The 15,286-nt window shown below is 39.8% G+C and overlaps 1 protein-coding gene across 5 annotated transcripts in view; it reads left to right on the plus strand.

Moving 5' to 3' along the window:
• b4galt2 (UDP-Gal:betaGlcNAc beta 1,4- galactosyltransferase, polypeptide 2) overlaps positions 1–15,286 on the plus strand; it is a 165,292-nt gene that overhangs the window by 134,529 nt on the left and 15,477 nt on the right. For all 5 annotated transcript variants that reach the window (XM_069692285.1, XM_069692283.1, XM_069692286.1 and 2 more), the window contains exon 6: positions 812–934. In XM_069692285.1, coding sequence (XP_069548386.1) covers positions 812–934 — 123 coding nt within the window. The remainder of the gene's footprint in view (positions 1–811; positions 935–15,286) is intronic.

Below are 15,286 nucleotides of genomic sequence, written 5' to 3' on the forward strand. Positions count from 1 at the left end.
TGTCATCTTTCAACAGAGGGCTGTCATGCTTTTGACGACATGTACTCCACAGAATATACACACATGTACACACACAGACACACATACACTGCCCTCTGGTTAGACTCCAGGCGCCTGTCATGACACCCCCAGCTGATGTCCGTCCCACTCCACTAGTCCCAGGAAAAAATATAACAGCTTGTCCACCCTCTTTTGCCCACTCACACACACACACACACACACACACACACACACACACACACACACACACACACACACACACACACACACACACACACACACACACACACACACACACACACACACACACACACACACACACACACACACACTCATGAACACAGTATACACGGCTGGCTTTATCAATTACAAAATTAAAATTTAGCATTATGTAACATTTCTTTTGTAAATTGCCAATGCATCACGTACGTGTATGAAAACTCATCATTAAAGACGGTCTAGAATTCAACCTAACAAGGTAGTAAGTTGGCTTACAAACAGCCAATGCTGATTAACTCCACAGGCCTGTGCAGAAATATTATTACCCCTCAGTCATTGCTTGAGTGGATTATGCAGTGTATGGATATGGATTATCCACTTACTGTGAAAAAAAAAGAAAAAAAATTTGAATTATCCACTTAAAAAACATCCAAGACAAGACACATTAAGAAAAGATCTCAGCCTGAAGCAGTTCAAAAAGATTGAATTCAAAATGTAAAAAGTGTGTTCACATGAACCACATGAAAATTCCTCTTAATGCATCAGTACAGTTTCTTACCTGTCTCATCTCTTCCTTCCTCCCATTCTGCAGGCTGCCATACGCTGGCTACTTCGGAGGAGTTTCAGGACTCAGTAAAAAACAGTTCCTGAAGATCAATGGCTTCCCGAACGAGTACTGGGGCTGGGGAGGGGAGGACGATGACATTTACAACAGGTGAGTGATACTGGGTCTGCCTGTGCTTTGTTCACCAGTGAAATGTGACATTATCCCACATAATATATTTATTTTTTAACGTGACTAAATTACTTGTCAAGATTAACCTTTAGTGAAGACTACAGCACAGTCGACCATCTCTCTGTTGTCTCTTTAGAGTCATAGTCTTATCTAACCAACACAAAGACACGTTCACATCTACTTTTTCACACAAATATTCATTTGTATTACTGGAGACCACAGCAGCACAACCAACTCAACTGAAAGTGACACTGAAGCACTTTATGGAGGAGGTGATTTATTATAATTGTTCAGAGAAGGAGAATGATTAGCAAATAAATTAACCTTTTGAAGCACTTAAGTCAGCTTTTAACGACTTCCTGAAGTTCACTAATGGCATTACTGTGGATGTTAGCTGGAATCAGATCTGGGAGAAAAATATCAGTTTGACAGCTTGACAGAAAGATTATTCAAGTCTCCTTAAATGCATTGAATCATTCACAGGACCATTAGTTTAACTTAACGTCTTTTCAGATGGTTATTTTAACTTTGTTTAATTACCTGGGGAACTGATGATCTGATTGTTAATAAGTGATTACTGCAAAAACATGCATCTCATCCATCTTTGCTTGGCACAATCGGAACAACAAAATAATGACAGCTAAATACAATGAATGAATAATGAAACTAACGAAACATAGCATCTCAATCTTCCATATATTCCCTGATATCTACTCCGTTAACACAAATTAGCACCGTCACTCACATGAGCAAAGTGAATATGTCAGTTTCATATTGCTATACATGTGAAATAAACATGTAAGGTGGCGTAACAATTTGCAAATTGTCAGTTGCCACCTCAAAATTTCTTCAAAAGAAAATTTATTTCAGTCACATAACATTTGCACTAGAGAACTTGGCTCATGTACGCTAATTATAAACACACACAGCTACACAATCACACAGCAAGAGGCTTCTCCACAGACACGACGCCACCGCCATCTTTATTGTACCTTTATTCTTCACTATGTTTTCTTTTCCTCTCTTGCTGTCGCTCTCACACTGTGAAGCTTATCTTTACCCTCTCAGATTAATAGCAATGTAACAAAACTGAAAATAGAGCATTTGAGAATTGCACTTTTTGAGAATGGACTGTGTCAAACAACACAGTATTCAGGAGATTACAGCTGTTTGTCAGCATCTGACAAGATGTGATAAAAGAGATCTATGTGTAGTTCACCGAGTGATTGTGTTGTGCGTGTGTGTGTAACTGCATTTATGTGCCAGAGGATGACAGATAAAGTTAAACCACAAACTTTTTATTGGATGATATCTGCACTTGACATTACATATTGTAGATTATCCTCCAGATATTTTCTGCACTCCAACTGAGTTTCTATAAGATATGAGGTGACATGCACAGACATCATTTAATTTCCAGTTCAAGAAACAAAACTTTTAAACATTGACTTCTGCTATTCATATTTACCTCAACACAGGTGCATAGATAGATAGATAGATAGATAGATAGATAGATAGATAGATAGATAGATAGATAGATAGATAGATAGATAGATAGATAGATAGATAGATAGATAGATAGATAGATAGATAGATAGATAGATAGATAGATAGATAGATAGATAGATAGATAGATAGATAGATAGATAGATAGATAGATAGATATAGACATACATACATACATACATACATACATACATACATACATACATACATACATACATACATACATACATACATACAGTACATGAAACCACTGTCCCACCATAGTGCGCCATAACGACTACTGGCGGTGTTAACTTGAGCAAAGATGTGTGTCCCAGACGAGTGCTGCTACCCGTCAATGTTACTTGTTATATGGAATCTTTGTGTTTCTACAATGGCCTGTGTTTTGTCACTACTGAGCATTACGAGCAGCTACAGGATTTTTCATCTCTATTCAGTCAAATTTTATATATAAAGCACATTTAGGGGACAACTGTAAGTTGTAGCATCTACTGATAATGCATATGAGATGTTTAGAGGACATTTATAAGATAAGAAATATTTTATCAATCCCAAGAGAACTGTAAGAGTCACAACAGTACCACCTAGCACAAAGCACCACAAATTCAATACACTAACAGAATAAAAGAAGATAGAATAAAATAGAAAATAATAATTCTATGAATTGAGCAATTCTCTATTGTGCAGTAATTATATAAGTACAGCATATAATAGAATGAGGGGACTTCACTGTTGTATAAATTATGGATAATAAATCACAATAAATCATCAATAGTCATTTACGTTTTTGGATTACAAGGCTAGTAAAAACACACACCTGGACAGTAAAACCTTGGCCTGTGGGGCCAAGTTGGCCATTGGGGGAAAAAAAAATCTGTTGTTCATTTGGTTTTAAGCTGTGTGAGAAACTCCAGCAGCGCAGACAATCAACATACCTTGAGAGGTTGAGTTGTACATAATTTTCCTGTCAAGTTAAAGTAATGGTGGGAACAGGATTGACTAGTGCGTTCTTGTTGTCGCTTGTCGTTCTCTCTCCCTTTCTCTCCTTGTTTATTGCAAAGGGAAACTGTAAAAATCCCAAACTCAGATTTATAATAAATTAAAGAAAAGACCACTGGCAGAAACAAGCAAATAAAGCTGAGTATGAAGGTTGTGTCGTGCTTCGCTCGAACAACCCCTCCCACCGTCCACCTTCACTTTTCAGGGCTGGCTTGTTTTAAAGCCTTTCACAGAGAAATCTGATGGGAAATGCCCTTGAAAACACACTTGGACAAGCTGTTACAGGAAGGTGGCGTGTGGATATTGCCGTGTGTGGATGTAACTGAGGCTTTCAAACCACACAAATAGTCTCCTACACACTTTTCATATGGTACATCTTTTTATGTAGGATTAGGATTTCTAGCCACACAGAGATGGGAACATCTGTAGGCTCAGTGCTTTGGTCCAGACTGAAATATCTCAACAACTAGTGGATGGGTTTGAATAACATTTGGTACAGACATTCATGGTTCCCAGAGGATGAATCCTACTGACTTCTTCTAGCGCCTCCATAAGATTGACATTTGTGGTTTGGAGTGGAGTGGAGTGGAATGGTACATACATTCATAGCCCCAATGGGATGAACCGTAAAAACGTTGGTGATTTTCTGGTGTCTGCATTAGCATAATATTTTGTGTGTAGTTTAGATGGGTACGGGTTAGCATGCTAACCCGTAAAATTAGGACAGTAAAAATGGTTCAAGCTGACTGCTACAAATTGGCATGTTGGCATCGCCATTGTGAGCATGTGATTTTACCATTTAGCTTGAAGCGCAGAGTGTTTCAACCTAAGAAGCACTGTGTGGCTGTGTACTTACATTTTGGGCACTGCCATTATCATGAAGATGCACAGCTCCCTGAAGCTGCATTCACAATTGGTAGTGAGGAAAGCAATACAGGAGCTGATTTACTGGTGTCTGAGTTATCTCACTGGCACATCTGTTCACCAGCAGAGAAGAGGCAGATCAACAAGGACAAAAAAAAAAATGACATAACACCACCTTTACATTTCTGATTATCTGGTCTGAGACAACTTACAATGCTTTTTTTATTTTTATTACTTCAGAGAATTTCCCATATTAATTATGCTTTATTTCCAACCAGTTCTCTATTTATGCTTAAACAGACTTTTTAACTGTATGAATACATTTTACTGGGCAGTGGATAGCAGCAGCCTACGTTGTGTAATTTTCCTCCCAGAGATAAATAGAGAAAAGCTTTTTATCTGTTTTATTTTGAAATACAAGCCCTTGAAGCTGAAAGGGCTCTAACAACGCGAGCTCTGCTCCTGCTTGCTTTGTTAGAATCCTGTAGAGTGGAGGATGGAGTCTCCAGCTGAGTGAACTAAATGGCTAGCCGGTTCAGTCTCTCAAGATCCGGTTTGGAGAAGAGGGGTGAAGGGACGGAGAGATAAAAGAACAGCGGTATACATCAGAGTGTGTAGCGCCCGTGAAATCTGCCTCTGTTTTTTCCCTCTTGTCGTTAAAAGGAAGCAGAGTTCATGGGTTTGAACCGCGCAAACAGCCACCACTGTCCATCTGCTCTTTTCTTTGAAAAAGAAATGACCAAATTGGTCTTGTAGACCGTCTGCTCTCTGCTTCAGCACCTCTCCCTCACTCTCCTGATCCTCCTCTCTAACCCTGCAGCTCTTCACATCTCGTTTACTATCTCTCTCGCTTGCTTCCCTCCAGCAATTTCCTTTTTTATGCTGGTTTCGATGCCTCGGACCGTGGCCACTGCCTGAAAAAGGGGTCCTGCTGGTTTAATGCCAGCCCAGGGGAACTAGCTGTCTCTGGTGCTCAGTTTGGCCTGAGCCAAAGGACACATGCCACTTACGCAACTGCCAGAGCCACTTGCCCCAATCCCACCCCTGTCTAAAAGTTGGTGGATGTTGCCGAGAGAGAAAGGAAAAGGAGTGTTTTATGTTCTCACTATCCTCTCACCCTCTCTGAACTCGCAGCAGTAGCCTTGGGCAAAGACTGTTCCTGTCCCAAGGGCTTTAATGCCAGCCTTCACCCCACAGACACACACACACACACACACACACACACACACACACACACACACACACACACACACACACACACACACACACACACACACACACACACACACACACACACACACACACAAACGCACACACTCACTCACTCACTCTTTCCATACCCCCCTCTCTCTCCTTTCCTTGCCCTTTCCCCTTCCTCGCTGTAAACCTCGCGGCAGTGGCTTTCAACAGAGCCCGAGCCAGCATCGTGTACACATGCAGCCGCAGCCACTCGAGGACTGCACGTGTTTCTGTGAAGCCTCGACAATGGTGTAAGGATATTTTTAGCTCAACACTTTAAGAATGACAAGCGTTTGATAAGTTCAATCACACATCTAGATTGACCCTTGGGTCAGGCCATCGAACGTTGTGCAGTGTTTTAAATCTCATCTTTAGACCTGTTTTTTTGTATTTATTTTTGTATTGCCCTGATTTATTCTTGTTTAATCAGACATACACAAGACACACTGAAAACTATAAGTCAGCTTGGATAGGCTCCTGCCTTTGACCCAGTATAGAATACAGTGAATGTTGTGTAGTGGACCATAGAACACAACCTTTGAAGATCACAGTATGTGATATCCCAGTTTAAAAAAAAAAAAAATCCATCACATCATGCCTCTAAGGCCAGAGATATACTTGCTCTAAACTACGCATTGACGTGCACATGAAGGCTGCCTCGCGTATCCTGTGTCTGTTTGGAGCGAAGGTTGGGAATAGGAATGTCCTCAGAAATTAACGCAATGCGAACAGAAGATGTGATTTACACATAATCAGTGAGGGCGGTGTAGGAGCAGCATAGAGATGTGCCAGGGGCCAGCAACCCATAGAAACCATGCCAATGGCGTGTTTTGTCCACCTGTGATGTCAGAATCAGCAAAGTAGTGACCACCGTAGTTGTCGACACGTTTTTTCCGTTTACACCAAAGAAATCCAGATATTCTCGGTATGTCCTTGTTTACAGGAGGTAGTACAGAGGCAAGTGTGAGCAATAATATTTATGACATGATAGTCGTGAGAAGTTGCAGGATGACTGCAAATAATAAGAAATAGTCCAAGGAACTCTGAGCCTCGGGGTATAATGACAAAAAGCCTTCGAGATTGCATGGATGAAACCAGGAGTCATTTTTTTCTTCTGGTTTGATGATTCAGTTGTATTTGTATTCACAAGGTTTGACAGGGAGAACAAGCAAGCCCCCCAGGGCAAATAAAGAGCAAACAGGCACATTTTCCTTATGATATAATACTTGCTGTACGAAAGTCACAGAAAGAAGCCAACATGACACAGTCGAGAGCACCTGCTTGATGCTGGAGTTCAATCGATGTAGGGTGAAGACGAGGTGAGGAAGGGAAGCAGCAGCGAACAGAGAAAGCAATGTGAACGTGCAGCAGAGATGAGACTGAGGCAGGTCGGGTCAGTGTACATAATGCAGCCGCTGATAGTTTAATCTGAAAGATTGGCCTGTGTAGAAAGGGCCCGGGATCGAACCCAGGACATTTTCACTGGGAGGAGACAGTGCTAACCACTGCACTACTGTGCTGCCTGCCATCAGACATATCATGTCAAATCTGTCCGAAGCATGAAGGCGGTGCTCCTCACATACTCATCACTGTTTTAAAATACTTGTGTTGGTGCAAAGACACAGAAGCAGCAGGTCTCAAACCTCAGGACCACTGACCAGGTATAAAACCTGGGAATTATTATTGATGCTGAACTGAATTTTTAGACATACATCAACAAAGTATCTCCCAGAGCTTCTCAGGAATATATATATATATATATATATATATTTTAAATCCCCCCAAAAATCAATGCTTTTGCTATCAGCAGATAACATTGTGCTTTTTTTTTTTTTTTTTCTTCTGTAAAAGGCATTCAGTAGCTTCAGCTGAATCAGTACAGCCATCAGCAAATTGATTAGGACCCCAAAAATGTGATTACTTCAATTCTAAAACACTTTGATTTGACACCCGTTGACTATAGTAGTGATTTGAAGGGTTGGTTTCTGGTCTTTAAAGCACTTAAAGGTTTTGCCCTTTGATATTCTTCTGTCATGCTTCCACTTTATCAGCCTAACAGATCCCTCTAGTCACATGACCATTTTCTCCAAATTCCCCAATTTCAATTAAAATTAGAAGGAAGAGAATCCTAAAGTATGGTCAGCAGTTCAGGTTATCTACACTGTCATCTTTTCAGAATAAACATTGGACATGTTTGACAATTTAGAGGTTTTAAGCTTTTAATTAGCTGTATGTCTATGCACGCATGCTGTCTGACTGCACTGTGTCTTTATTACTTATTGTATTATTTACAACTGTTTAATCACTGTTCTACAAATAAAGTTGAACTTCCCGGATTAGGGTAGATACAGCCAGGAAACAAGGACACAGAGGAGTGTAACATACAACATGTGCCCTGTCTGTAATCCAACTGGTGACATTACAAATACAGAGTTGCAAAGTTTGAGATTCTGGAGGTAAAAGTCTGATTCATTTTTCCCCAAAAAAATTTAATGTAGCTCAATGTTGGAGTTCTTCAAAGCTTGAATCGCTCAGCTGAATCATCAAGACAAAAGATGAATAACTGTGTCAGACAAAAATCTGGTTCTATGAGAAAAGTCGAAAAGTACAAGCCAAACATCAGTTAACTACAAATCCCAAGGCAAGAAACTTATAATCACAGAGCAATAAGCAACCACAGCGCCATGTTTTCTCCACAGTTTTGACAATGAAGTCCTTTGAATTCACTCTGGTTCTGAGTTGGCTTTTCCATGCACCCCTGGCTCATGGGTTTTGTAGTATCTAGACCCAACTGCAATGACAAACTGACAGATAAAATGTGATTTCTCAGAAACAAAGGTGATTAAAAACGTTGGTCATAACTTAAACCTTCATGATTGCAACATCATCCAAGAGAGTCTTGTGTTGTGACAAAAAAAAAAAAAAAAATGTAAATCGGGATACATGTCTTCCAAATTTAAGTTTGGTCTCCCAGAACGGTTTGTTTGTTGAAATAGCAATACAGATCTTCGGCTCTGTGGGATTCTTCCATTTCTATTGCTGCTGTATGTAACTTAACTAGTGATACTAGATAGTACTGTGACCTTCCCAGTGATATTTAGATCTTTTTTGAGTTTTAAAACTGAGGGTTTTTTTTCTCGCCTCTGTGTTGAATTGCACTAAAAAGCACAATAAGGAGGAATATGCCAATAGAAACTACAAGGACTGAAGGATAGAAAAAGGAAAGATGCTCAAAAGGAAATGAAAACCAAGTGTGGGGAGTGGAGAGGAGGTGAGTGAGAGAACTGAAACATTGAACGGAAGTTACGGTCAGAGAGAATAACGACAGTCAGAAGCTGCTCATACAGGAAGTCCAAATGCAAGGAAGCAGTGGAGCAGAAAACTACCAAAAATGCAGCTTAAACACCTTTTTATTTGATTAGCCTACCCTTGTAAGCAGACACAGATCTTGTCAAAGGGAGTATGTGGTGTTAAACTAAAGCTGCTTTATCAGAGGATTATTTAACGAATTAAGAAGACAATAGAAGTTTGTTGTTTTCTACAGAGAGAAAAATCATTTTTATCATGCCAAGAAATATATTGATTGTGTCCCACTGATAGCAACAAGAGTAACATTTCCTTATCAGTGCTTCACAATGAAAAATAACATAAAAGTAGGACTTTAATAGAGTGAAAAATCATTGCTATGGTTGTTTAGTGTTACATTGTGTCAACTCATCATCTCAACAAATTTTAACATTAGGTTAATCATAAAAACGGCAGAAATTACATTTATTCTTGCCTGAAAATGTTCCCCTCTCCTCTAAAACATCTTTCCACTGGGAAGCCATACTTTCCTAATATCACATAAATCTCTGTGTATTAGCTTTACGGCATTTTACTTTATTTTAACTCAGAGAGTTAATACAAATGTATGGAATGGTCAAAGTTATAATATTAACATTTAAGGTACAATGATTCACAACATCAACTTGAGGCCTCGTTTTGATCTGCTACCGTTTGCCCTGTTAAAATTACACTTCCTGTATTCATTTCAAATTAAAAGCCATCTAGTCTTTCAGTAGACAGAAATACGCCAGGGTGTGCCCACTACAGGCTTCAACAAATACAACTACACTCATTCTCAAAAGTAGCTTTTTAGAAATACAATTATTTAATTTGGGTCATTTTATTGGGCTCAACTGACTTAAAAAAAAAAAAAAAAAAAAAAAAGAAGTAAAGTTTGTACAAAAATCACTAAAAGCAAAAGGCCATTTGAAGGTGTTTCACTCTTGCAGCAACCAGATGTGTTGCTGCTGGGAGAATAATCATTTCTATTTCTCCTGTTCACACCCACACACCTCACTTTTCTATTACTTTCTCTCTGCTGCGCATCTTCCAACCATCACCACCCACTCCTCCTCTTCCTCTCCCATCTCATTTCTGCAGGCAGAGGGAACTGAGGCAGGACATCAGACTCCCAATTCTCCTCCACTCCATTGCTCTAATGCAATTAACTCCACTGGTGGGAATAAGAGACGATAGCTGCAGAAATTCCTGATTAATCCAATCAAATAGGTCTGTGGTCTGTGAGTGCATGTGTCTGTCTCCAGACCAATGTCCAGAATGCCGTAGCCTGCAAATGAAGCTTTTCATGATCAATCATATTAGTGGGAAGATATTTTTTTCTGAGGAGAGACTCTGCCAGACAGTCCACACAATTTGGAGCTTTTCAAGTGGTGTCTCTGTTAGTTAGAAAGACTAAACTGTTTCATGGCTTCACTCCTGGAGTCCAGCTCTGCTTCTATGGAGGTTTTTATTCCATGTAGAATCGTTCAGTATTTGACTGCTTCAGAATAAAAGTCACAAAACATGTCAGCAGTTTGAATGCTTTTAATGTGAAACGGGAACAGCAGGAAACGTTTGACTTGTATTAGTTGCAATTTAATGCCGCTCTGGCACGTTCAGTGAAAAAAAAAAAAAAAAACATAAAGGCTGATGTAACTTAGAAGTGTGATGCAAGATTATTTTCGGCAAAGTTTCCTATGAATCTCCTTTGAGTAGGCACACACATTGAGGGGGAGGCAAACATGTCACAGTTAATTGTGTTAATTATATGATAAATACCATGTTAAAATGGCATAGAATCAGAGACCAAGTTTTCTTCTGTAGTTGTATGAGTCTTAATTGAATCTACCTTCCACTGCCCTAATATTTACGCGCTGACTTCTTTCACAGCTGTTGTCTTTTAAGATCAGATTTCGATTTTGTGCGTCTTTGATGCCTTTTTATTGTGTTTGATACAGTTTTATCGCTCTTACTTTCTAATATACACTGACTGAGCTCTATATTAGGAGGACCATGCCAAAACTGTTTATGCCTCTGCTTCAAGTTGCATGGATTCCACGAGATAGTGACAACATGTTTTTAGGACTCTGTTTAGGGCCATGTTGACATGATTGCATCATATCATTTCTGCAATATTTCTCAACTGCATGGTAATTCTGCAAATATCCTGCTATACCACTGAATTAAGATCCAGTCATTGAGGAAGCAACTGAAGTCCACTGAACTCACTAACACATTAATTAAACCAGTTTGAGTTTACGTTTGCTTTATCATATGGAGCCTTATCTGGAAGGAGCCATTAGAAGATGGTAAAGTTTGGCACAAGTTGGGATCACATGGTCAGCAACAAATACTCAGACAGACTGTGGCATTTAAATGATGATTTATTGGTATTAAGCGAATTAAGAGTACCAAGAAAACAGTCTCTACACCACAACAGTATGCCACCAAAAAAAGCCTGAACTGCTGACAAAAAGCAGGTTGGGTTCATTGATTCATGATGTTGACATCAATTTCTCAGCCTACCATCTGCAGCCTCTGCATACAGTAAAGTTCATCAGATTCTGCTACTTTTTCCAGTCTTCAACTGTCCAGTTTTGAAGATTATGTGCCCACTGCAGCCTCAGATTTCTGGTCTTGGCCGACACAGGTGAAACCCAATGGGGTCTTTTACTGTTATATGCCATATGCCTTCAGGTTGGACGTGTTGTGAATCCTGAGATGCTTCTCTGCTCAGTACAGTTGTAAAGAAGTGTTTATCTGAGTTACTTTGGCTTTTCTGACAGCTTGAACCAATCTGGCTATTCTCATCTGACCTCTCTTCTTGAGAAGGCATTTCAATCTGCAGAACTGGATGTCTTTTGTTTTTTACTATTATGCGTAAACTCTAGAGACTGTTGAGAAAAGAGAAAATTCAGGAGATGAACAGTTTAAGAAATGCTCATAGTAGCCTGTCTGGCACCAACAATCAGGCTAATTTTTAAAGTGCACATTAATTGAAGCTCCTGACCTATGCATGATTTTATTCATGAATAATTGTATGACTAAGCTGGTGTTCCTAATGAAGTGCTCAGTGAGTGCATCTTACTGTATGATATTGAATAACTGACTCCATATTAATAAAGCTTATTGGACAGTGGTGTACAACAGTGGAAATAGGCCCAGGACTTTATTGCTCAGTATAGAAATATATTAGAAAGTTGTCAAAAAAAACGCAAAAACCAACAATCAGAATCTCATTTAATCATATCGTGGCATAACAGGTCTATGTAAAATTCAGTGGTCTGCTTCTGTGGGGTTTTTTTTTTTTTTTTTTTTATCTGTCTGCTTTCAGTCTTCATCACTCTCCAAAAAAGGTCCCCCACAGTGGGGAATTTTACAGCAGTCACCCACCTGCGGTGTTTCAGTGGAGGTGGCTGTCGAATGTGTCGTCTCCGAATCATATACATCACAAAGGGGACACTGAGGCTTTCCATCCTGCTGCTCCACTGTATCCTCGCTGCCCTTTCTTACATAATATTCACACTGTGCTGTCACACTATGTTACCGCCTCCTGCCTGTCAGAGCCGTGGAAAATTATCACTGCACTCATCTGTCGCTCGAGTGTGTGTTACTGTATGTGTGTGTGTGTGTGGGGGGGGGGGGGGTTGTGCTCTGGCAGGAAGTTATGTTTTGGTCAAGGACACACAACTCTGTACCGTCAACAGGAGTAAAGAGAAGCTAATTGATTAGTTACTACACAGCTCATTACTGCACACACACATGCAAACGTACATTTTCTGTACAAGGTCACAGCCGAGTTTCTTCTACACATTTTCAACTCTGTGTTGTTTCACACCAAAACCCTATTAGACATACTGTAATAACCCTGAGCTTCATTTATCAGGACAATGTGTGACTGTATACGACTGAGGATTGCGTGTGCGTGTGCGTGTGTGTGTGTGTGTGTGTGCGTGCGTGCGTGTGTGTGCGTGCGTGCGTGCGTGCGTGCGTGCGTGTGTGTGTGTGTGTGTGTGTGTGTGTGTGTGTGTGTGTGTGTGCGTCTTTGACTAGCATTTAATCATAATGCAAAGTTTCACATTGACAGATGAGGAGATGGAGAGATGGCCCACCCTCTGGGAGTGTTTTATAAGACTTTCAAAGGAGATGTTAAAGGCATGCAGGCAGGGAAGATAACAGGCAGAGATACACCAGTGTAGAAAAAGACTCTGATTTCCAAGAAGGCACTGGTGACATTTTACACAAGTAAACACAAACACTCTGATCTAAAAAGCAAGAAAACTGCTTGTATTCTCTCCAAGGATTATTTACTCAATTGTCAACATTTAACACTGAGGATGCTAGAAGGTGCTACAGTCTTGTTGACCAAACCTTGAAACTGCTTCTAATCCTTTCACTACACAAACCGATTATAAATTTGGTGTAATTTTTAACAATAGACGTAGCAAAGTAGCAAAGGTCTTCAAACACCAGCAGCTCAGTCATTCCAGTAAAGCCTGCTCTGCCATTGCTCATTCAAAAATGGTGGCTCTTCAATTAGTTCTTATTTGTTTTTAAATATGTGTTGCATCTAATGGTTTTCATCTGCATTCTTTTATTTGTTTTGGCCATTTTCAGGCAGCGTAACAAGCACAACAGAGCAACATTATCCTTTATCACGTAGTCATGTTTTTGGACCACTTTTTTCCCACGTATTCACTTTTCTTTTTGCTCTGTTTTGGTCTCCACCAGCTCCCAAGGGAAACATCTGTCTCTTTAGCTGCTGTATGCTCCACTATTTTGTATCAGCTTGTCACCAATTGTGTCTGTCTGCTGTTTTTTTGCTCAGCAGGAATTGTTTGATTAAACCAGTCACCTGCTGGGACGTGATATGGTGCTAACGTGAGCTATGAGACAGAAGCAAAACCGCAATGAACACGTAGATGCTAAAACTCTCTTTTGTGTCTCAAGTCAAGTCATTTTTCCTTAGGCTCCATCTAACAACCAAGTCACTATTCAGTATGTATTATTATTGTTTAATGAAATCATTTGAGCCTTAAATTGGGACCGAGCCATTTCGAGAACAGAACTTCAAAGCCCAAACTAAATGCTTGTGTCCACATGTTCACGTTTTGTCATTTGTAGACTTGGACCTTCCGCACACTTCACATTTACTTAAGTAAGTGATATATTAGATTTTCACACGTTATGTGCTTCATGTAAATTCAACCACACCCCACAGTCTGTTACAACTGGTTCCACAATCACAATCACTATAATAATTTAATGTTGATGCTTGTGACTCCTGTTTGGGAAAATGTGCGTATTTCTCCCAGTATTTAATTTTGTCAGTTGCTTTAGGGTACGTAGAAAACTTCTTCCTTTTTTTTCAATTTTTCTCTTTAAATTTTGGTTTAAATGGTTTTATTTACAAACAAAAGTTCAAACAAAAGTTCAAAGCCCAAAAGGGTTGAAGTTTCTGTGTTGTCAGGGAAGTCAAGAAGTTGTCAATCATGGCTACAGAGGCAGTATGTGTGATCAAAACAGTCCTTTTGCCGTGCTAAGAAATGCACGCAGGTCATAACACAGCCAACTACAAAGTTGTCTTCATAGAGAAGAAGACAAGAAATTGTTTGTCTGCTCTAAGAAAATATTTCATGAATTGAATCTCAGAATATAAAAATAACATATTGAGACTGATACTGAATTAGATGAAGAAGAAATGATTCACCACTGTTGAGCCTCACACACTCTGCATGGCAAGGGGTACAAAGAAGATTATTTTAAGATGCAGAAATGTGCATAATGTTAAACTAAGCTCACTGAAAAGCTGAGGAAGAGAAGGGAAGGGCGGTCTTGCTCGCTGTCAGGCTCTCACATTATTTGCTCCATAATAAATCTCTAAATTATGCAAATGCATGCAAGCTCACGTGCGCGCACACACAGGAACAGTGACAGAGGTAGTCATCTATTCATGTGTGCTAAGTCAGCAGAGTCACTGAGACTTGAGAGAGAAAGGAAAAAGAGGCAAAGACCTAGAATTTATTTCTGGTGTTTTTATGGAGTTTGCGTTTTGCTTCTCTTGATATGCTTTTGATGGCTGAGGGCTGTATTTTTGGGTTATTTACATTTCGCCGGTCTGTAAAGAAGATGAGAGGAGGAAAAATGGAAGGTGAAGGGGAAGGAAAATGAATACAGAGAGAGCAGAGACACGAGAGGAGATAAGCGGACGAGGACGAGGAGGAGCACCGTGAAAATAAGCAATTCGTGAAGAGTAAACCGTCGAGGGAAGGGAAGTGGCGAAAAGAAAAGAAAGAGGGGTAGAAAGAAGCTGAGGGCTCGAAAGGAAGGATTTAATATGGAAAGAAATAGAGGTAAAGAACAGATTAAAAAGGACAACGCATGAGGATAAGTTGG

The sequence above is a fragment of the Brachyistius frenatus genome, unplaced genomic scaffold (genome assembly GCF_029030835.1).
Source record: "Brachyistius frenatus isolate BFR_SWC_R1_liver_20210118 unplaced genomic scaffold, ASM2903083v1 Contig_12, whole genome shotgun sequence".
NCBI classification, from domain to species: domain Eukaryota; kingdom Metazoa; phylum Chordata; class Actinopteri; family Embiotocidae; genus Brachyistius; species Brachyistius frenatus.